Raw genomic sequence first — 25,547 nt, forward strand, 5'->3', positions numbered from 1 at the left:
AAAACCATGGAGGTGGTCTCTAATGACAAAAAGGAAAAAAAAAAGAATGAGAGATTTGGACTTCCTTACAAGAGACTTCAGTCACCTAAATCCGGTCGACCAAATGCTGATGGAAAAACAAAAGGAACGTATCCGGAAGAGGTTGATCGAAGAAGACCAAGCCGAAGAATAAGAATAATGTTTTTTTTAGTACTTTAATTTTTTTTTTAGATATTAATGTGTTTTTTTAATTAATGTGTGTTTTTTTAAATAATTTACGAGTTTTTTTAATAATACGTTTTTTTAATACATTTATAAAAAAATAAAAAAAAACCCGCTCGCGCCCCCTCTCGCGCCCCTCCACACCATGGCCAGGGGCGCGAGCACCACAGTCAACACCCATCTTATCAAGTTTCTCTCCCTGCCACACGTCACAATATTATTGGCTGGAGCTCCCACTCGTGCCCTCTCTCGCGCCCCCCACACCCCTCAGCCTAAAAAAAATAAAAAACACCAAAAATACCTTTAAGGCTGTGACTAGCACTCACCTATCTCATCAAATCCCAATTCCATCTAATCACCGATCAATATCAACAGGTAACATACACATCTATACACACACACATATATATACACACAATCAATTTAACCTCACATTTTGCTCAATTTTCAGTCAAGTTTGCACCTTTATTGGTTTTGCCAAATGGGTTTTTGATTTTGTGATGTGGGTTTGGTTCTTGATGTGATTTGAAAGATGATTAATCGCTTAATTGATTGCGTTGGGTAAGTGTTCGATTCTTGTTTATAATTTTTATTATGTTGTTGAATTGTTTAGATGTGATTTTGAATTGGGTTGGTTTTTAAAGATTGGAATTGGTGTGATTTAGGGGTGTTAATTGGGTCGTGTATGCGGGTTGACGGGTTGATTGGTTTAACTCGAAACATGACCCGTGTATTCGTGGGTTGACCCATACACGACCCGTTTGACCCGGAAGCTTTTTATTTATTTTTTTGTTGTTTTCAGATATTAATACTTTAAATTACATTTTTATGATAAAAAAATACAATTTTATATAAACAATTACATTTTAATTATAAATTTTTATGTCAATTTCCTTCTTAGTGTTGAATTGGTTTGGTTTTGAATTTTGGAATTGATGTGATCTAGGGGTGTTAAATGGGTCGTGTTTGCGGGTTGACGGGTTGATTGGTTTAATTCGGAAAAATGACCTGTGTATTCACGGGTTGACCCAAACACGGCCCGTTTGACCCGGAAGCTTTTTATTTATTTTTTGTTGTGTTCATATATTAATACTTTAAATTTTACATTTTTATAACAAAAAAAAAATACAATTTTATATAAACAATTACATTTTAATTATAAATGTTTATGCCAATTTCCTTCTTAGTGTTGAATTGGGTTGATTTCAAAGATTGGAATGGATGTGATTTTGGGGTGTTAAATGGGTAGTGTTCGTGGGTTGACGGGCTGACGGGTTGATCGGTTTAACTCAAAAGCATGACCCGTGTATTTGCGGGTTGACCTAAACACGACTTGTTTGACCGGGAAGTTTTTTTATTTTCTTTTGTTGTTTTCAGAAATTAATACTTTAATTTTACATTTTTACAACAAAAAAATATATACAAATTTATACAAAAAAAGTACTCAATTTTCTTCGTAGTATTGAATTTTAGCATAAAATATCGAACTAATTCAATTTAATACACAAAATATAAAGAAATAAAAATTAAAATTTAACGGGTTAAACGGGTCAACCTGTGAACCTTCCTGGTCGACCCGCACCCTACACGTTTAGCAAAATGAGCCCGCGAGCTCAACCTGAAATTATCAATTTAATTTAATACATAAAACATTTTTAAAGAAATAAAATAAAGAATTTAATGGGTTAACCCTAACCCGTGAACCTGAAATTGACCTGAACCTGTTTATACCAAACCCAAACCTGCAAATTTCGTGTTAGGTTCGTGTCATGTCATAAATTCACACCATTATGATCATGTACATTATTTTGATTATTAAAGTTTGAATTCTGTATTCGGGGTGGAAATGGTTATGATTATTGGTAGTGATGATGAGAATACATGATATATAAAATCAACTTCAAATGATGCATTTAAGAAAAAATTTCTTAACGCGTGAAGAAAAAATTAATAGTTTTCCTAATGAACAACCCTAACTAGAATTTCTTCACGTGTGAAGAAAAAATTTCCCTTTTTAGCTCCAAGCGCCGGGGATTTATTCTTTTGTCGTTTGTAATTGAAGTTTCCCCGTACTGTACGGATTCGGTATGCAATTACACACCACGTGTGTGCAATGATGCGCAATTATCAATTATATATTAATTATGCACCGTTGTATACATAATAACGCACAGTTATACACATAGTTGCGCCGCAATTATACACGTAATGCATTAACGTTTCTTTTCAAAAAGTCGTTTCTTTGAAAAGAAAAGTCGGTTCTTTTAAAAAAAATATTATAATTCCATCCTCAAATTAAAGAGAATAAAATGATCTATTTTATGGTATAGTATTTCTAATAAAAAAAGTAAAAAGTAGAAAAAAAAAAAACCAACAACAAACATGCCTAGTAAAATACCGCCGATAGCAAAAACTGCTAGCAGGATCTGGGATTTTATAATAAAAAGTAATCAAGTATATAACCTTGTACGCGTTTAAAAAAATGATAGATATAGATAAAAAGCTAACAGTGATGGTTTTTCCTTTTTTTTGCCTTTTCCGTTACAACTGATGCATGTGTGCAAAAAATATATATGATTCTGTAAATACATTCTGTTTAATGCTGACCCGTTTACCTATAAACGGGTGAAAATGCACTGTTTAGTTTTAACATCAGTTGTTTGTAACAGAGCAGTGGTTGCTTTGGCTGCTGTTCGAAGTCAATGCCCGTTATTGCTGTTGATGAACCAACGAAGGGGCTTAGAATTCAAGGCCGAGCGGTTACAAGATCTAGTCTTTCAGATGATTTTTGGAGCACAACCACATGTGATGCAATTCAGTCCCAAAAAAGCATATCATCATCTATCAGTGGCAGCACCAACATCCAGCCCGAATTCGTAAACCATGGCAAGTTTTTACGTTTATCCACTTATTATTTTCAAAAGATTATCTTGTAAGCTAGACGTTGCGAAACAGGTAGGTTGGGTATTATAGGGGTGTAAACGAGCTTGACTTATGAGAGCTCGAGCTCGGTTCGTTTGTTATTTATTTATTTTTATCATGGCCCGAGTTTTAAGTTCTATAACCCTTTCAGTCCCTTGCGCTAGCCCTGTCCATTTTTCCTATTAAATAGATGAGCAATTCAATCATTATAAACCTAAGGATCATTTATGTTTTTTATAACGACCATTTAACAGTTATAGGGCTATTATAACAAATAATACTAAGTAATAAAATACTAATACTAATAATAATAGCCCTTCAAGTATTAATGGTCTTCATAAATTACATAAATAGTCCTTAGATGTAAAATGATTGAATTGCCCATCCAAAATTGTATTACATACATTTATCCAAAGTTGAGAGAACACGTTGCGGACCGCAATGAGAAAGCGCTTACGGTCCGCAATGTAAGAAAAGATGTATTACATATATGCAATACATGATATATTGCATATGCATATAAAATACAACTATTTTTTTTTTCAATAATTTTTTTTGGTATAATGTATATATGCAATATATCCCGAACAAATAAAAATTTTGGAAAAAAAGTGCTATTGCATATATGCAATATATCATGTATTGCATTGTGTAATACTACATATGCTCATTGTGGACTGGAAGTACTTTCTATTGCGGTCCTTAGCGTGTTTTCATGAAGTTCCATACTTCCCTCTTTAGGGTTATAAAAACAAACCTGAGGGCATGATATGTTAAAATTCTTTTTTGGATTGAACAGGCCAAACCACAACGACCGAAAACATAATTTACTCTAAATATTGTATTAATAGTAAACTCGTTTAGGCTTGCGAGCCAGCTTGAGCTCAATAAGTGAAGCTCGTGCTTGGGCTGAGGCTTGTTTACTTAACGAGCTTACTTTTAGGCTTGAGCTCATTAAGTGAAGCTCGGGCTCAAGCTTAGGCTCAAGCTTGTTTATTAAACAAGCTTTTTTTTAGGCTCAAGCTTGGGCTTGTTTATAAAACAAGCTTATTTTAGGCCTGGGCTCGTGCTCATTTATTAAACAAGCTTATTTCTAGACTTGAGCAGGGCCTCTGGCTCATTTATAAATGAGCGTATTTTTGTAGGCTTGAGTTATAAAACAAGCTTATTGTAAGGCTCGGGCTTGTGCTCATTTATAAAACAAGCTTATTTTTAGACTTGAGCTCGGGCTCTGGCTCATATGCTAAACAAGCTTAATCTTTAGGCTCGAGTTATAAAACAAGCTTATGTTTAGGCTTGGGATTGGGCTCGGGCTCTTTTATTAAACAAACTTATTTAGGCTTGGGCTCTGGCTCATTATTAAATGAGCTTATTTCTAGGCTGGGGCTCGTTTAAGCTCAGTTTGATTCGGGCTTTCTAGCGAGGCGAAGCCGATCTCAAGTAGTTCACGGTGGGCTTGGCTCGTTTACACCCCTAGTTGGGTGATAAGTAATGGGTCAGGATGGGTTTGATTGTGCAAAGGTCATTAAAATAATTATATTTTTTTTGATTAATTTAAGTACACGTTAGAGTGAACCGTTTCTGTTTGAGCTACATTTTATTAGTTGACTTGTTTCATCAAACAACTTATAACCCAGTTGACCTGTTTTCATATAAATTGAAAATGAGCCCGTTTGACCAGAAAAGTCAAATGTATTTCTCTTTTGGAACAAATAGTTGACTTGGTTCACATTAAACAACCTTTTATCGTTCTTTTTATCATATGAAATTCCAGTTCTTAGTTTTTGTATGGCATTGTTGAATTTAGGCCTGCTTCAATGGAATCAATCAAGGCAAGAGTGGGTTGACCATAAAAAGTCAAAGAACAGCGCAAAAACTCAACAACACATATTAAGGTTCCAAGATTTCTATTTTTTTATGATTTGTTTTAATATATGAAAATCAAAGGATGGTTAAGAGGTGCTTAAACATGACGTTCTCTCGCAACAAGTAAATAATAATTAAAAAAATATTTGTTATTAAATTTGGATATAATTGAAAAAAGTGCATGCTACATTAAGTAATAAAAATGAAATTATGTTACATACAAAATGTAAATATATGACAATAATGCCATTATGTTTTTGAAGGAACACTACATATGAAAGCTTACTTGTCACCTCCGAAAAATTTCCTCACTCGATCCCTCTCTCGGTATGTTGCCTTTTTATTTTCACTAAGATTTAGGTCATAAGGGTGTGCGCGAAAATGATATAATCGAACTGTAACAGGAAGAATAGAAGTAATCGAACTGAAATAACCGAACCCAAAAAAAAAAAACTAACAGTTTGCTTTTATGTTTGTTAAAATGGATATCGGATTTTAATAATCCTAACTTTTGACTCATTGTCCGATATTAATTCCAACTTAAGAAAACCCCCGATAGTCTTCACTTGCAAAACTATTTTCCTCCACCTAACTTTTTCTAACTGTGCTCCAGTTAGTTTTTTGTTGATGTGGACGCTGACATGACACAAACATTTGTTAATTTGATGAGGTGGCTGCCTATGTGGTACTCTCATCACAACCTCACCACCACCTCCACTTCCACCACCTTCACCACTACCACCACCACCACCCACCACCGTTGCCACCTTTAGCCATCACCACCACCACCCTCAAAACACACCTCCTCCATGGTGGTGGCGGTGGCGGTGGCTGATGGCGGTGGTAGAGGTGAGGTGGGGGTTAGACCCCAGTTAGAAATGGCTAAGTGAAGGAAATTAGTTTTCAAGTTGGGACTGTCAGAGGGAATTTCTTAAGTTGGGATTAATATAGGCCAACGAGTCAAATTAGGATTATTAAAATCCAATATCCCTTTATAAAACCAATTTTCAGTTTTGTTATCATCCAAAAACCGAACCAAACTTATTGGCCCCGAACCAGACTGTAAAACCGATTAAAAATATTTTGTAAGAAACGAATAAATGCGTAGCCGAAAAATGATTTAACAACTTTAATTAAACACAATATTTGAAACTTTCTATCACTGACCTATTTGCTAACCTCACATTATGAAACTCAAGTACGTATAGCTTTGATCGATCTTCGTGAATTTATAAACAAAAAATTCATTAGTGGAGCCACAAATGAAGTAATTGATTTCTTGTACTTCGTCATCATATAATTTATTTGATTTCACATGTACACAAAAGTATCTTATTTCTTCTTCCATCAAAGTATCTATTTACCCTTTTTGGAGCTTGTTTGTACATTTGTAATTGGATTTTAAAAGATTGATAAATACTTACTTTTTATCAGACGTGGATGCTCCCTGACGCATATATCATGTCATAGCGAGCATCCACGTCTAATAAAAAATAAGTATATATCATTCTGATGAACACCAATTACGAATGTACAAACTAGCTCAAGAAAAGGTAAATAGATACTTCAAGGGAAGAAGATATCGGGCACTTTCGATTACGTCTGAAATTGAATGATTTATGTGACGAAGCACTACAAGAAGTCGATTACTTAATTTGTGGCTCCACTAATGAGTATTTTGTTTATAAATTCACGAAGATCGATCAAAGCTATGCGTGCTTGAGTTTCATCTTGTGAGGTTAGCAAATTGGTTAGTGATAGAAAGTTTCAAATATCGCGTTTTAATTAAAGTTGCTATATTTATTTTAAGGGAGGCGTTTTTATCTTAATTGTGAGATACTTGTTGCTTGGGTTTAAACGAGCTCGAGCCTAAAAGTAAGTTTGTCTAATAAATGAGCCCAGGTTGGATCGCGAACCTGAATGAACCTATTATTTATATGATTATTATTTAATATCTTAATTATTTATTTATATAATAATTATTAGCATATAAAATGTGATGATGAAGTAACTAAGTAATATACATTATGTTATATATAAAAATAATTATATGAATACAAATTAACTGATAAATAATAAACGCGCCGAGCTCGAGCTCGAAAACTAGTCACGATCCGAGCTCACGCTTCAGAAATAGAGCTCAAAACAAGCTGATGTCAAGCTTGGCTCGTCTCGTTTACACCCCGACTATGACAGTCAACACTTTGTCCGGTTCCAGTTTTAGCAAACATTTTTATTTTACTTGTTTGACCCATGAGGCGGAACATAATACGAATCAACCTATTCATAAGTAAACGGGTCGAGATCACCACATATATTTTCTACTTTCCCTTAAATTGTGGCAAATTGTTTCTTCAGGAAATGGTTGGATTCTTGGTAAACATATGGGAGCATGAAGGATTGTATGAATAAAACAATATTTTACGCTGCAAACATGTCGAATTCTCTGAAAATCTCAAATCTCTTCGCGTAAATAGCATGTCCAGAATGTTTATCAAGCGTAGTTAGGTGTCGGGTCATGAAATGGTCCTTAATCATCAACCTGGCTTTTTTTTTTTTTTGGTTTCTTGTACATAAGTTTCTTGAATTGTAGCAACTAAAAGTTCAAGAAAATGGAAGTTGAAAAAGTGGTAGATTTGAATTTGTACTTGATATGTTCTTTATGGCTTTTGATTTTTATTATAGACATCAGACATGCTCTTTTTTATTTTTTTAAATAAAATTTAAGTTGGTACTCATTTTTCAATTGTTTAAAATAAGGCAAATTGGAAATAAATAATCATAACTTTTGTGTATTGGCTGATAATAATTTCAACTTTAAAAATTACTACCAGCGATCCTAATTTTCAACTATTTTCGTCTCAATGGATCTCCGTTAAAAAACACTTAATGCCGTTAAGTTTTTTTCCGAGTTTCAAACCGATGTTTTAGGACTTTTGATCAGAAGAACGATACGATTCTACTGACGTAAAACTTATCACGAAACGGTGTTTTTTAGCGGAGGTCAATTGAGACAAAAATAGGTGAAAGTTGGGATCGCTAGAAGTGATTTTTAAAGTTGGGATTATTATCGGCTAATACACAAAAGTTAGGATTATTTATTTCCAATTTGCCAAAAAATAATGAGAAATAAATCTTGATTTCTCTTTTTAAATTCAACTTCAGATTCTATATTTCTATTGGAAAGATCAACTTACTGTTTAGAAGTTTAAGTAGGTAGAAATTGTTGTTTTCAGGTGGTAAAGTAGTGTACTTTAAACTGGTTGCGGATTGAATTCATGCGCTGTTCAAGTGTTGTGACTTCAGAAGTACAGAATAAGGAGTGTGTATTCGTCGTAGAAAATGTTGACTGATAAAAGTAACCAAATTGCTATAAAATAAAACTATTACAACTTAGACCTTAGCTTAATATATTAGATTCATCACATCATAGAGCAGGCAAACTTTTTCTGTTTTCGCGATTCCACATCTTCTTTTCCAGGTTCAACGCTCATGGTCTCTATGTCGGTAACATCTTCTTCTCCAGGTCCAACGCTCATGGTCTCTGAGTCGGTAAGCTTATTCGCACATTCGATCACTTTCGCAGGATCAACATCGCCAGTGATGACAAATTTCCCTTCTTTTGTATCATAATCAACTGATTTGACGCCTTGAAGTGCCTTTAATGCCTTCACCATCCCGCGTCTTTTAGTTTTACTACTTAACTTTACCGTCAACACAATTTTCTTATTCTAAAACAAGGAGATCAACTAATAAGTTTTCTTATTCTAGACACATTACAAAAATCCTATAAAAATGCAAGTCAAATGCTGACTTACCTTAAATCCAGTACGGAAGCGGTTGAATGCGCTACTTGGATCATTGTCATCCCAATCACCAAATCTTGGTTTGGATGTTGAATCAGACGCTTGAGTGATACCAGTTACACGTACGGTAGGATCAGATTCCTCCATTTTAATATCGTTAAACGCAGATATGAAATCGCTAAACGTCTCGTCACCAGATGCATACTGCTTGTCAAAAATTTCCTGAGAAGGAGAAGACTTAATATCCTACACAACAAAACATTAAGCAATTTCATTTATTCATTAAACTTAATATGCATTACCTCCATTTCTTCATCGATTATTTCAGATCGTGTGCCAGATTTCATTCCTTCCTCAAGCAAGCTTGAAGTAAACGCCACAGTTTTATCACCAACAGATGATTTGGACATCTCTGTGACATTGTAAACGTCCTCCTGTTTGTTTATAACCAGAAGCACATATAAGCTCAAACTAAGCTAACTTAAAAATTCAACTATCTAGTCTTGACTTATGTCAACTTGTTTAAAATTCAATAAATGATAGAAAAAACTAGGGTATCAAGCTTAAAAATTTAATAGGTGTATTGTGATAACCCAACTAATGAGGAGCTAATCTAGATGTTAGCAGACTAGACCGACCTGATAGGGGCAAACATGACAGAAAAACTCCTCACATTGAAAAAGACATAATTTGGGCTACGAGTGAATTATTGGGCCTGTTATCGGTAGACTGAAAGGTCTCAATGAGACGGATCATTTGGCAAACTATTGGGAATTTGGACCGTTTGTCATACCATAATACCTTGATTTAGAACTCCGATCTCACCACTAATTAGCATATTTGCGCACTTATTTATGGTCTTAGTTTCAAGTTTTTATTTGTAGTTTATAATTTCGAAAGAAAATCCCTTTAAAAGGCCTCAGTACGATATCCTTTGGATTGATCAGAATGGCAAACGTTGCCTCATACGCATGAGAGAACCCTTTAAACGTGGCCATGCCCATACATCCCCATGCGCATGACCTCATGCGTATGAACTCTCATACGCCTACAAGCCAGGCGTATGAGGCACAAACATAACATATTCAATACAAAACTTATCCAAAGACCTATACAATTTAACTACGAGTCCTAGCCAGCTATATAGGATAAGAGACAAAGATAAAATGCATTGACAAGATATTTTATAAACTTTTATTTGAGAATTATACTCGTATTTTTTTTATTCTTGCTTCCTCTTTGCGTCACCAAACCCTAGAGTATGTAATATGTGCAGGGTATATTGCAACTATTTTGATCCTTCATCTTATTCATGTAACAATTTGATACAAAAAAAAAAAAAAGAATACATTACTGAGCATACTTACCAATTGAGGACCGTGGATGATACATCTAATAGTTTTTAACTCTATAAAGGAAGCATCCACCTGTTTCGGTCGACCCGTCTTTCTCCATCCTCTTACCTCTAAACATATAAAAAAGATATGAAAAAGTTGCTCTATATTAGGCTTAGATTTAAACGCAAACACAAAGAATTAATTCTTTGTGTTTAAAAAGAAAAGGTGTTGCATGGGATTATCATGCATGTTGGCATGTTGGTGTATTTGGAAGTTGAGAAATGACGCCATCTTCCAAAACGAATTGGTAGGCCCACTACGTGATGAAGAGCATTAAATCTTTGGTGCATCTTTGCATAAAAATAGATCTTCGTTTAAGTCTTTGTTTCGGACAAATTGGTGTAATTTTAACTTTTAATATTGGTTGTTGCTTTGGGTCTCTAGTAGCTTGCTAGTTATGCCGTGTTTAATTAAAGTTGCAATTCAAAAAAAAAAAAAAATCTTGAGAAGATCAAAGGAGATACCAGTGAAGTCAATGGTGTCACCAACTAAAATCCTAAACCAATCGCGTGTCAATCTACCAACCTCCATTAACTCCAAAAAATCACGCCGACAAAGATAGTACGCTCCTGTGCTTAGTTGAAATCTAGACAAATCTCCTCCCAGAATATCCGCATGTCCCATGTTATTGTCTAACGTTTCGTTATCAGAGTATACAAGGCTCGCACCACATTCATGCACCTCCACTCCATTCATAACAACAATGGAGATATTAACTATGTCTCCAGTATCCATTGTGTTTCCAATCGGCCAATAGCTTAACCATATACATGCTTCTCCAGATTCGGGTTTGCCAAAGACATTTGGATTGTACATAAAAGCAACACCTTTGGTGGTACTAAGTTTACAAAACCATACATAATCATCACCTGATATTGTATACTTGAAAGTTACATTAATTCCTTTGAGCCACTTATTTTCAGGGCATGAAGGCACCTCAAAGGACAAATAAGGTAAGTTTGATATGTACTTAGGTGCCATGTTTGGATCATTTATATCCGGTAGAGATATGCTCATTATATCAAACTCATACAACATCTGTACCACACAAATAAAGGGTCAATTATTCTAAATTATTAGTTTGCAAATATTGATGAATTTAATAGAGAAACAATGAACCTGAATACGCCAACTTCTGCCAACAATGAGCTCATCGTCACCAACAAGGCACACCTCGTGATTTTGATGTTCTTTGAGCCATTCCATGTGTCCCAAATCAGTTTCATCTAGTAGAGCTATTGGTACCAGTTTTATGTAGTCTTCAATTTCATATAAATTAATACAACCTTCATAACCAAACTCTTGCAAAGGGAATCTATGTGAATGGAAAGTTATTTTTTCAAGTGACTCACAATAATATATATACAATTCCGCAAGTGTACTAGGGAGACATAGAAGGAATTTGAGTCTAGAGCAAAAACTCAGGTCAAGCACCCGAAGGTTTTCAAGGTGATTATAACAAGGCAAGGATTCAAATACGCTGTTGCATAGATTCAAGTATTGCAAGTATGGTTGAACACTGAAACTCAAAGGAAAAGAGTCAGTTGATTCAATATAGCAATCTTTGAGGAATAATCGATGTAACGAAAATGGCAAGGAAAATGTAGGCTGTTTTGTAGAAACTCCACTAGAAGAAGAAGCCACTAGCATTTGGTCTCTATTGCATAGGTTTTTGCACCCTGTCATGTTTAATAATGTAAGACTTGGAAGGTCTCCAATGGATTTACAAACATAAACCAAACTGTAACAGTTCCAAAGAATTAACGTCTCGAGAGAAGGGATATTGAAGATGTTGCGAATTTCAAATAGGTTATGCGAGTCTTTAAGATTAAGAATATGCAATGACCTGAGAACCTGTTGCATAAGTTACAATATTTTAGCATGGTGTGGTTTCAAAAAGACCGCGCTTTAAAGAAGCAACAAAAAGAAGATACCGTAGGGGGCTCAAATACTTCTAAGTTGCAATAGCTCATATCAATAGCCACCAAGTTTGCCATGGGTAAATCAAATGGTATGGTTGTTAAAGGGAATCCATGCCAACATAGCCATCTTAAATTTTCAGAAACATACTCATATGATCCACCAAGTTCCGCAAAATTTAGCTGAAGCAATTTTAGATTATACATAGATTTAAGGTCATCTGTTTTGAGTTTTGATGACTGCAAGTTCAGCATGAGGAGAGTTAGTTAGGTCTTAAGCAGACATGCATTTAATGTAGGTCTGTAAATGAATCAAACTTCCAATGAACCGTTCAAGGAGAAGTTCGTTTAAGTGAAAAATGTACAAACATGAACATTTATTTTAGTTCATTGAACGAACATGAATAGATGCTTCATTCGATCATTTTTGTTGGTGCGTTTATGTTTTCTTATATATGTTGGCACAGGCCTTAATTGCAGTCAATTAACACAACAATAGAACACGACGTTCGACTCTTTTGATTAACTGAAAAATGGGAAAACAGCAAACAAAAAACATACGATACTTTCTTAACCCTAAGACCTGATTATATAGTCCCATACACACGTACTTAGACTTCTAAATATTAGGAAAACAAACCCACTAACAAATAAACATGACCCATTAATTAGACCCACTAACTATGACTTGTTAAACAAACAAACATGTGACTTAAATAAATAACTTTCTAATAACTTGACCCTTTAAACTTGAGTTTTCTGTTGACCCGTATTCGACCCGGTTGGCCCGTCAAGATTAACCCAACAATATATTCACTTAATATTTCAGTACCATTACCATTTAGTGAAGTTTTGTTAACTTTTCAAGTCCGATAGATTAATGCTTAGTTATGGTTCCTCGTATACGTTCATGAACTGCTCGTTTCACCTGTTAATGAAAAAACATAAACGAATACAAACATGTTCATTTTCTTAACCAACAAACATGAACACGAAAACCCCATTTTTTTGATTGTTCATGTTCGATTGTTTGTCGTTTAAAGTTAAATAAATGATACGGACATGCTTCATTCGGCACGTTTATAAGCCTACATGTCATGGATCCCCAGGAACATTCAAGGACCTTTTTTAATTAACAACGCTAGATTTCTCTTATATGGGGAATATATATGCCATGCGCCACTTATTTAACGTTTAACATGTAATGAGAAATCCATAACTCTCACAGAGGTGTTTGGGATTCCTTATTTTTACCTCATGATTTATGAAAAAGTCATAAGTTACAACCTTGTGACTTATGAAACTTTTACTCTCACATATTAAACAAACCCTATATATAACTTGTAACACAAACAAGTCTATTCACCTTTCCATCTTTCTTTTTCAATTTTTTATATAATAAAACTCAAGAAAACTATAGACAAAAGCCAAAACAAAGTCTATTACCTTGAGCGTAAGATTATCTTCTGTCAACAGTTTCATGTCTAACGTGAGTCCTTCTACCTTTCTTGACCCCTAAAAGAATATGAATCTATAGAACGTTAGATGAAAATGATTAGAAGGACGTGGAAAAAAAAACAACTTACCTCTCCTTTTCTGAGTATCTTATAAGAGTCACCACTATTCCAGACTCTACTACGCTCCGCAGGGCATGACGATTCCTGACGAACTATGTTTTTCCCCATCTCTTGAAGCAATCTATGCATCATGAGCTTTTTGTTTGGTGAAACAGAAATAAGAGATTTGTTAAATAAGGTTTCGATCCCACATATAGCTGAGTAGTCTGGCTCCAATATTTTTACCACATAATCTATGTCTTTGCCGACAAAAAAACACGCAATGTGCAAAAACAACTCTTTTACGAATTTATCAGGCAATTCTATGTAGCTTTTTATGAGCACCTTTTGAATTCTAGCATCGATATCTTTTCCCAATAACTTTAATCGACTTTTCCAATAAATGGTGGTATCATTCTGGGACAATGATGAGCCCAACACTTCAAGAGCAAGTGGGTTCCCTTCACAATAGCCTAGAGCATGTTGTGCAAGATACTTAAACTCATAATTCAAAGCATTAACTAATTTGGATCCAAAAGCATGTTGTGTTAAAAGCTCTAATGATTCATCACTATTCAATAGTCTCATTTGATACTTTTGACACCTCCAACATGAGAAATTAAACAAATTATCTGGATTTCCTCTAGTTGTAATTATAATCTTGCTTCGTGCATTGATCATCCCCGTTCCAAGTAAAGCAATTAACTGACTCCGCTCAACAATGTCATCAAGAACAATGAATGCCTTATTCATTTGCAACGCTTCCTCAATCATACATGTACCTCGAGAAATACCGGGTATTTTTCTCTTCTTCCCCCCTAATATATCTTTAAGAAGTTGTTTCTGTAATTCAAGTAAATCATTGTACGTTTTACATCTACTACCAATGTCTTCAACAAAACTCACATATTCAAAAGTTCTCCGATGTAAATTGTATATATATTTCGCAAGAGTTGTCTTGCCACTTCCACCCATACCATAAATTGCTAAAAACTCAAGATTTGGTTGATCTAACCAGGAATTGATCTCCTTATAACGAGTGTTCATCCCGGTTATATAGAGTGGTAGATGAACTTCTTTACGATCTAACCTATTGTAAACTGTATCAACAATTTCCTTCAAAGTTCTTGTTTCAGGCCTGCAAGTACACAAAAAAATGAAGTAGCTCATGGGATGACCTTTAGAAATTCTTTAATATTTTGTTTACATAGCCTTTTTTACACTCACGTGTTTATTCCCTGGCAGTCTATGCAAAATGAACTAGAGGTGTATGTTGATTGAATTTATTATTCAGGTTTTGCATTGGGTAGCTTGGGTGTGGTTATCCGGATTGTTTTGTGTATGATATTGTATCCCATAACCGATCCGTATCACGTCGGGTTTAGGTTGTTTGATTATAAGGTTTGACGGGTAGGATTGTACTTCAAGTTTGGACATAGATGTTGATTTTAAGATTTTTTGGTTTTACACTTTTGGTCTGAAAGATTCCAACTCATGTTGTTTAGAAGGTTAATACACATAAAGACAAAAACATAACTAATAGATATATTTGTAATACATATTTATTTCAATATGCATAGTATTTATGATTGAGACATATATCTCATTATATGGGATTGCATTTGTAACATATAATGAGAAGGAAATATAGAACCGAAAATATTTGTTTATCATGGTACCTCCGCCACACCACCACTTCGAACCTCCTCTCCGGCAAGGATCCCACTAAAACCACATCCCCGCCAGTCACCAACTCATGGGAAGGGCTAGACTCCATTGTCCTATATATAATGGATATATGGTACTGTTTCACAAGATCTATGTACCATATTGAAGAAAAATACAACGGCCTTTGCCCCCTTGCTGATATTTTCATTCACCGACAACAAATCCTCCTGAGCGAGACACCTTAAAAACAAGTTTGCAACCGCTCGTCTTGACAAGTTTCAGAACATGATGCTTATTGTTAAGAGTTAAAAATCCTAGCCGATCAACTAGCAAACGTCTGGTCATTCAACTCATCACCGGTCTCAACAAACAATATGAAGGAATTGGTATGTTTTTACAAAATATGGAACCGTTCAAGACTGATGCGAGAAAAAACCCACTAGTCCCTTCAAGCAGCCGTGGCAGATGCATTTCCAGCCACAACCTATGGACCATATGATTACTACAACCCTTCAAATTAGACCAGGCCTTCATCTTGGGCAGCCCAGATGCTACCCAGCGTCCCAGCCCCCCTGTCCATACCCAACAGCCTCTAGGCCCAATGGTGCAAATGGCAATAAATCTGGAGCTGGAATTCTTGGTCCACGGCCCACACAGGCCCACACTGCAACGTACCCTCCAACGAATATTGAGCATGCTCTTTATACTATGTCGCTTAACCCACCATATAAGTGACTCATGGATACCGGGGCAACTTCTCTTATGACTATAATCCGGGTAATTTCGAGTCTCTTTTTAACAATGGCATTTTACATAATATTACTTTTGGCAACGGTAGAGCCATTCCGGTAACCGGATAAGGCACTCAATACCTATCACCTCTCTACCCTCCCTTTAAAATTAAATAATGTCCTACTTGCCCCTAAGTTAATTCAAAATCTAATCTCTGTCCGTCGTCTTACTATTGATAATTGGATTTCCATAGAATTTGACCAATTTGGTTTTCTTGTGAAGGATTTCAAAACCCGGATCCTATCCTTCGATGCAATAGCAGCGGTGATCTTTATCCTCCGCTTCTACCGGAGTCTACACAATATACTTCACCATCGATCTTTCCATCTCTCTCTCACCAACTATGTCACAAATAGCTCGATCATCCTGGACCGTCTTTATTACATTCCTTAAAACAATCTGATGTTATTTCTTTTAATAAATTGAATAAGGCAGTTTGTCAGTCTTGTGTACTTGGAGAAATTATTAAATTACCTTTTATGCCTTCTAATACTTGTATTACCTCTCCTTTTGATATTATTCACAGTGATCTTTGGACCTCTCTGGTTATTAGCACCGGCGGTCATCACTACGACATACTATTTTTTGATGATTTGGCAGATTTCTTATATGGATTTTTCCTTTGGCTAAAAAGTCTAATGTTTTTCCTATATTCAATACCTTCTTTAAACAGACAGAAATTCAATTTGAAAGAAAAATAAAAATATTCAATGTGACAATAGAACCAAATATATAAACTCATCGTTCAAAAAATATTGTGATCAACATGGCATGATCTTTCGCCTATCATGTCCACATGCCTCATCACAAAATGGAAAAGTGATGTTCGGGTATTTTGTACATATATTAGTGTGTTAATTATGTAGTATTGTCTAGTATATTGTTAGAACTTTGGTACTTCATACGTGCTTGTGTGTTCAGGTCATTGATCGTTAAAGATGCTAAATTGGAGACTTTTACGAGCATGGAATGATATCTCGGGAAGACCGGAGCATAAATTGAAGGATTAGGAAGTGTTAGAAGGATTCGGGAGGAGTTTGGATGAGAAACCTAAAGCCGATGCTAAAACTGAACAAGATGGGTTCACAAAAAGCGACCAGGAAGTAAAATGAGCATATCCTGGGCTAGAAAATGAGTTACGGAATCCATAATATATGAATTTCGGGTTTATCGACGAGAGGAATCCAAAAATGAGGTTACCTACCGTCGCGTAGCGCGATGTTGTGGTCATATGACCATCGCGCTAAGCGATGGTCCGCACAGACGGGAAATTTAGGGTTTTATGTTATATTCGTTTTGACGACTCTAGACGCCATACTGCACCTTCCAGACGATTTCCAGAGCAGAAGAGCAAGTCCCAATCATCTCTAAGTGTCCTACATGGCCTACCAGATCATAACCGAGGCCCGAGAGATGCCGATGCGCGGCTAGTTTCTTCGAGTCATACCCGGGATGTATAGTTTGTAATCTTTCAGTTTATTTCTCATGTACTAGAACAACTAATTGTAATTGTTTTGATGTTAATCTATGAGTATTGATGTTTAGTATGTTCGTACAATCAGTCGGTTTAGGTTTATTTCGATCAGAACGATTAGTTTGTCAATTGCTATAATAATTGCTCATAGGATTGTTTTGACCTGTTAATTGCAATAAAGCATACGTCTGCCCTTAGTTGAGTCACACTGGCAGGGACCATTTGATAACCAGTGTCGTGTGTTAGCGAGCGTGGATGCCTAAGGTTTAACCGGTTAGTCAGTCTGTAGTTAACACAAGATAGTTTATATGTTAAGTTGCATGAGTTTGCTGTTAGGTTAATTACTTGGATTCCCGGGTGTGATTTGTCTTTGTTAATTGATTGAACACGTGATTACTTGCTTGCTTGTTACAACGTATAAACCAATTGCTAGTGTGATCAGCACTTTAATTGAATTACTTCATAAGTTTAGAAATTGATTTCACTTCACACTGACCACATACTCCTGGTGGATACGATACCTGACTTACCATAGCTGTTTAGGTTAATTAGGTTTTTGCATGACTTGAACGACGGTCATCAAAAAGCTGAGGGTAAAATACGATCCATTAATAACATTATCGCACCCTTCTTTCTCACGCATCTCTGCCCCCCACATTTTGATGCCATGCCCTTGAAATGACCACTTATTTTCTAAATATTCTTCCTAGTAAATTACACAATTTTAGAACCCCAACCGAACTTATTTATCATAGACACCCCGCATATATCTACGGATCTTTGGCTTGCTTTGCTATCCTCTACACCCATATACCCTCACTCATAAACTCGCCCACTGGTGTTCTCTGTGTGTCTTTCTAGGATACCAACAACATCATCGTGGGTACAAGTGCTTAAACATAAAAACAAATCAAATTATTATATCTTGTCATGTCGTTTTTGACGAAACCTTTTTTTTCCTTTTGCCCAACATTCCACCCCATCATCCCCTGTCTTACCACTCTACGATTTTCTATCCTCCCATCCTCATCCGACCGTTTGGACACATGTAGATCCATCACCTACTTCCCGAACTACTCAATATCCTACGGCCCCACATACTTCACCAACCTCCCACTTATATTCTCCACTACCAGATCCATCTTCACAACAAATAATTCCATCCCATGATCCAACTCCATCTCTTACGACCCAACCCACCACCACTCTCTTACAAACCACACCTGGCCCACATACCGCCTCGCCACTTCCTTCTAATTCCTTAATTCATATAACTTATCCCACTACCAATCCACTCAACACTGTTCAACCCCAACTCACTCAACCTGGCCCACCTTCTACTCGTACAATGTGCACTCGTGCCATGGACGGGATCCTCAAATCGAAGAAAATGTTTAACCTCTCCACAACTACGATAATTCGAATTCCTAAAACCCCGCCCATGCCTTGTCCAATCCGGAATGGCACACTGCAATGACCAATGATTTTAAAATTTCTACTTGGGAATTGGTACCACGTCACCGAGGAATATGTGGGTAGTACTATCGGGATTGATCCCCCGCTCATGGTTAGTAGCTCTAACCAACATGATAATGGGTGTATATATTATAACTTTATACTGTGGGTTACGGTACCGGGCAAGCAATAACAGATTCAGGTTTGATTATAGGCTCATGTGTTATATATTAATTCGTATTCTTAGCTAGTTTATGGAGGATCATGCATTACATTATTTTTATACCTTACATGTTTTAAATTCTTTATTTGACATAAACTTTTTAACTTTTGAAAACAAATGTTTTATATTGTGTCATTAAACTTGTGAGCTCACCAACATTAAGTTGACGTTTTCAAGTATGTTTTTTAGGACGCTAAACAGGTAAGAAAAAGTATTGTGGGTACCAAGCATTGCATGTCGGATCACCTATTTTGGAGGATTTTTGTCTATAACTTAACTTGTTTTTAAGTCATAGATTTGAAAATCTTATAATTAGGTCATGCTTTGAAATACTTTCAACCCTTTTATCTTGTAAAATAATTAAACTATTTGGTGATCTATGAATGTGATGTTTGCTTTAATAAATAGCTGTGATTATCCATGATTCGTCGAACGCTCGCGTTTCCGCCAAGGCGGGGTGTGACAAAGCTAAATGAAACAGTCTATATGTATCAACCAATGGGGTTTCGTAACACCGCTTACCCGAATCACGTATGCAACCTTAAGAAATCTCTTTATGGGTTAAAGAAAGCGCCTCGGGCCTGCTACCAACAGTTTACATATTATGTCATGACATTGGGGTTTCGACAAAGTGGATGTGCAACTCCTTATTATATTACATTCAGGGTCTGACACTGCAATCTAGTTTATATGGCATACTCCTGACAACTTCTTCAAATGCTCTACACAAACGGTTAATGGATAATTTGGCTACTGAGTTTTCCAATAAAGATCTCAGTTAACTCAGTTTCTTTCTTGGAATATCAGTCACTCATTTTACTAATACAATGTTTCTTTCACAAAGTTCTTATGCTACTGGCATCATCAAACGAGCCGGAATGCAGACTTGAAGCCCGTTGCAACTCCTGTTGACACTAATGGTAAGTTGAGTGCCACCTCGGGCATACCTTTTGATGATCCAACGCTATATAGGGGCAGGGCCGGGGCACTTCAGTACCTCACGTTTACTCGACCTGACATCAGCTATGCTATGTAGCAAATTTGCATGCATAACGACTGCACATTGGGATACCTTAAATCGTATCATTTGGTATATTAAAGGTACATTACATCTCGGCCTTACTCTCGGAAGTTCTGTGATTGCATCTCTTCTAGCATACACCGATGCCGATTGGACCGGGTGTCCGGATACCCGACGCTCGACTTCAAGATATTATGTTTATTACGGGCCTATCTCATCTCATGGTTCTCCAAGCGACAACCGACCATTTCTAGATCGAGTGTCAAAGATGAATATCGAGGCGTCGCGAATGCAATTGCAGAAACTTGTTGGCTTCAGAATCTTTTATTAGAGCTTCACCGACCATTAACCCGCGCCACTCTCGTCTGTTGTAATAATGTAAGTGCCATTTATCTCTTGGGTAATCCCATACATCATCAACGAACGAAGCATATCGAGCTTGGCATACACTTCATTCGTGATAATTACACCAGGGTCAAGTTTGTATCCTTCATATTCCGTCTCCATATCAGATAGCTGACATTTTTACTAAAGGTCTTCCACGCACTCTCTTTGAAGACTTTCGCTCCATCTCAGCATCCGCTCGTCTCCCACTTCGACTGTGGGGGTGTAATAGATATATTTGTAACTCATATTTATTTCACTATGCATAGTATTTATGATTGAGATATATATCTCATTATAGGGGATTACATTTGTAATATATATATATATAAGGGTTAAAATAAAAATACATAGTTTTGTAGGAATAGTAGGAAGGATATAAAATTTAGTGTTAGGAAACTATGTGAGCCTATTTAGAAAATTATATAGGCTAAATCCTAGATCCTAAAAAACTATTTGGTATTTTAGAAACTACTAATTTTAATCACTAGATCTTAAATCCAAGGGCCTAGATCTATTCTTACTCTTCCTAGAAAACTATCTATTTTTACTATAACCCACCCCTATATATATATATATATATATATATATATATATAGGGAGAGGATAAAGAGAAAACTCACCTTTAGAGAGAAAACTAAAAAACTCCTAAAAACTCCTAAAGAATTATGTTTGAAAGGAGAAAAAAGAGGTATTAAAAATAAAAAAAATATTTTCAAAATTCTGTTTTAGCCATTATTCTTATATTTTCTTATATTTCACTCGAAAAATAAAAAAAAAATAAAAAAAAACCGTTGTAATGCACATACGTATTACTATGCGATACTGTTGTATTACACATGTGTATTACTATGTATTTTTGAGTTTAATAGTGTTTTATTGCATATATTCAATATTTGTGTATTGTATATGTGTAGTAGTGTTGTATTATATGGAAAAAAAAATAATAATAAAATAAAAGTCGATGTGGTGCACATGTGCGTTAATGTTGTATTACACATATGCACTAATGTGTATTCGATGTGTGTATTAGTCTTATATTGCATATATACAATAGTGTGTATCAAATATGTGCAATAGTGTTGTATTCTATGCAATACAAACACTTTTGCATATATGCAATGCACACTATTACACATGCGCACTATACCGACGAGGTTACCGACAAGTTTTTTTTTTTTTTTGAACCAATAACAACATATAAGAATAATGGGAAAAAAAGAAACTTCAAAAAAAATTAAAAAAAAGTTAAAAATAGTTTTTTTGAAGTTTTGAAGTTTTTTCTTTAAGAGGAGTTTTCACTAGAACCCACCCCATATATATATATATATCTACCTATTCTAATAAAGTAAAATAAATGTGGATACTTGTCATGTTTTAGTTAATTCTCACAATTTTTTCCCTCCAAAACTAATATACCCAACTATATGTAATAAATCAATAATTATTCACTTTCCATTTACACTATATTTATATAATATCTATATATTTTTATAAATATAAATATTAACATATTATTTTACTATATATTTCAAATACTTGGTGATTCCAAAAATCAACAACAAATCATGTTTCTCAAATGAAAATTATTTCGGGTTTTTTTGGGGAACTTAAATTTGATTTTATGGGTCAAAAGTTGGTAAATAGATCGTTTGGAACAAGTTGACTACATTTGAGTCAAATTTTGTTACGGGTTAAAAATGAAAATTTTGAGTATTTTTAAAAGTTTGAGAATGCAAAATAGATTTATCATCAAATTTATTATGGGTTCAAAGTGTAGACTTTAAAATGTTAAAATTATGAAAGTTGGATTTTTAATCATGATTTGAGAATCAAATTTATTTTTAAGGGAATTTTTTGAAATAATCAAAAGGTTCGGGATTTGACAAACTGACTACTTTTCCCTTAACTATTAAAATTTAAGAAAGATTGCGAACACTTTCAACATGTCACCCACATGCCTATCAATGCTTAACTTTTATTAAATTTGAAATATTTATGTCAACATTAATTTTTTCTTCAATCGTGATCATAACGTTGTATGGGAAACATGTCATGCAAAACTATGCTCAAATGAAACAAAATATTCACAAAATTGAATGGATTAACATGTTATTTTTTATATTGTTATTATGACAAAGTCGAGAAGCTCAGAAAAACATAGTTCTTGAAGAACATTCATTATTACAATTTAATGTTCTACTTTCCTTTGATAGGTGATAAATTGATAAATATATCAATAAAGGTAACGCTCCTTTTGTATTTAGGCTGAGTGGTTAGAACTACTATCGTATGAGAAGTCTTATTTCTGAAATTGGTTCATAACCAAAATTCTTTCAATTATACATATATGACACCGAGAATGAATTTTTCAATAGAAAGAAGCATTCTTGGGTACGTTTTTGCACGTGCATTTTTTTTATTAAGTTTATTTAAAAAAATCCTTTTGTGATATAAATAAAATCAATTTATGTATACATTGTATAGATACAATCATATAAGCATAGATGTAATACATTTTTTTATATACGCTATGTAATTATTTGCTTTACTTATAATTTTATAATTTGAATTATCCCGTATGTGACACGGGCTCTCTCTCTCTCTATATATATATATATATGGTTCTAATAAGAAGGAAATATAGAACAGAAAATATTTGTTTATCAATAACCAAAGTTAATGTGTATTCACAAATTATTGATAACGTGCCAAAACTTGAACGGATGTAGATTCGTGCTAATTGCATTTCAAGGTTTTTGATGTTTAAAGATTTAACAGAAACTCTACCCTAATAACAATCAGTTTAATCGGTTTTCGGCTTTCGGTATGTTCGGTGGGTTAATCGGGTACAAATGAAATCGGGACATGTTCATGTCCCTTCAGTAAGAAAATTAGCATGTTCGTTAATGCTTGTTTGTTAAGTGTATAAACGAATGGTTCACGAATGAAAACAAACACAAACAAACAAACGAACTAACTAAACATAGATAAAGAAACATAATCTAGGGAGCATCATGTGAACATCAATCTGTTTGGCCTAAAAAATATAATAAAACTATACTTTATTGTAGTGAAACCAAAGTATTTTAAGTCATTATACAAACGAACGCAGTTAAAAATATATTAATGAACATAAACAAACGTAAATGAGCGAGCGTTGTTGAACATAAATGAACAAACGTGAAATTTGTTAGTAGTCGTTCGCTTAGGTAGATGAACAAAATAGATTGTTTATGTTAGTAATTAGTTTGTTTACTAAATAAATGAACATAAACCATCTTTTCATCAAATTGTTCACTGAATGTTCGGTCTTGTTACATGCCTAGAAAATGGGGTCAAGTTAATCGGGTATGGGTAAAACGACCGGCCTAAATTCTAATGACCTTTCTACTTGATTTTTCCGGCCGAACTTCTATATCAAACAAAAAAAAATCAATTTACTTAGGCCAAAACTTCAATAATCTTTAAATGAACTAAAACTCACTTCAACAACGATTGAATTATATTTTTTTGAACAATGAATTTCTGTCATTTGTGTGATTTGGACCCAAAACCTACCAGCCTTGGTGTTTTAAAGCCTTTGTAAGGAGAGACAAAAAACCATACCCAGAAAGAGTGAAGCCTGACAAATTAGCAACCTCTGTGAGAGCTGTCTTCCATTTATCTTTTTCCACAGCAAAATGGCCTTTTTGTTTCCTAACATCTCTTGGAGTAACATGATAGAAAATAGGAAGAACAAAATGACCAAACACCTTCCTTTGCTCCATGATCAGCACAAGTTCCTCAAGACACCATGTAGAAGTTGCATAAGTATGTGACAATATAACTATTGAGGATCTTGATGCTTTGATTGCTTTCTCAATTTCAGGTTTCAGTTCTTCACCTCTCTTTATTTCTTCTTCATCTCTAAAAGCACAAATTCCTGCTTGAGTTAGTTTATGGTATAGATGATCCGTAAAAGAGTGTCGAGTATCTTCGCCTCTAAAGCTTAGAAAGACATCATAATTACATACAGAGGGAGTCATAATAATAGATAAGGAACTAGAGGCCATTGAAATCAGATATGTGAGAATTGAAGTCGAAGATGAAGTGACAAAAAGTCTGGTCTTCTAGTGGTTAATATTATCAAAGTTGTGGAAAAATTGTTTTAAACATGTGATAAATAGTAAACTGTTTTGTTTGTTTTTGATTTTGTTTTTTTTTTTTAAATTTGGTTTATGCCTCATAGCCTTTTCATTTTAAAATGGAACTTACTCCTAACGTCTAAATTTGATAGCGGTTTTGGGGTTGGTCACAAGGGTGGACCTAAGGGCAATGCCCGTGAACACTCGCCCGAAGGCACGACAGTGTGATGAGATAGAACCCGTTCAGTTAAAGGATCCAACTAGTGAATTGCCTAGTCTCCCCATCATATCATCCTTGTGCCGCCGAAACTAAATGATGGGGCAAAAATCGAATTTGGATCACATAAAACACCAAGTCTCTTCCTTACAACTCAACCACCAGACACTAGCTTACTGACACATGATCATTGATTTAATCAGCCTCAAATTTAATTCATATACAAACCTGGTTTCTTGACACAAATTCCCAAAATGCTATATGTAATATAATTTGGACTGCCATACAATATATCTTTAATATATAGGGAAGTTGCTTATGCATAACGCATGCCAATTATCTCATAGTTATAGGTTGTTTCCTTAACATCATTATGGTGTAGAAAGCACATAATAGTAAGATTTTCAACAGCTAAAGTATCTCCATTCACAAGATCTTTAAACATATCTAGGCGGATAGTTTCTTAGGTAAAAATAGGACCAATCTTCTACTATTGGATTAATAAACTGTGTAATTTTC

General features: G+C 34.9%; 2 protein-coding genes across 2 annotated transcripts; one reads left to right on the forward strand and one right to left on the reverse strand.

The window, feature by feature from the left end:
- Positions 1-754: 754 nt before the first annotated feature.
- LOC143583523 (uncharacterized) lies at positions 755-7,501 on the forward strand. The gene is made up of 5 exons (XM_077065810.1): positions 755-762; positions 2,876-3,087; positions 4,931-5,018; positions 5,253-5,316; positions 7,348-7,501. Exons 2-5 carry the CDS (start codon positions 2,904-2,906, stop codon positions 7,399-7,401), a joined length of 390 nt encoding a protein of 129 aa, XP_076921925.1. The 5' UTR covers positions 755-762; positions 2,876-2,903; the 3' UTR covers positions 7,402-7,501.
- A 910-nt stretch (positions 7,502-8,411) lies between these two features.
- LOC143583517 (disease resistance protein RML1B-like) lies at positions 8,412-24,754 on the reverse strand. The gene is made up of 10 exons (XM_077065805.1): positions 24,294-24,754; positions 13,698-14,805; positions 13,558-13,626; positions 12,127-12,351; positions 11,312-12,046; positions 10,657-11,230; positions 10,163-10,260; positions 9,098-9,229; positions 8,808-9,017; positions 8,412-8,720 (listed from the first exon to the last, which is right to left on the reverse strand). Exons 1-10 carry the CDS (start codon positions 24,737-24,739, stop codon positions 8,412-8,414), a joined length of 3,906 nt encoding a protein of 1,301 aa, XP_076921920.1. The 5' UTR covers positions 24,740-24,754.
- Between the last annotated feature and the right edge of the window lie 793 nt (positions 24,755-25,547).

Source organism: Bidens hawaiensis, unplaced genomic scaffold, assembly GCF_021521415.1.
Source record: "Bidens hawaiensis isolate Kalapana, Puna unplaced genomic scaffold, B.hawaiensis_p1.1 tig00032448_1, whole genome shotgun sequence".
Classification (NCBI taxonomy): Eukaryota; Viridiplantae; Streptophyta; class Magnoliopsida; order Asterales; family Asteraceae; genus Bidens; species Bidens hawaiensis.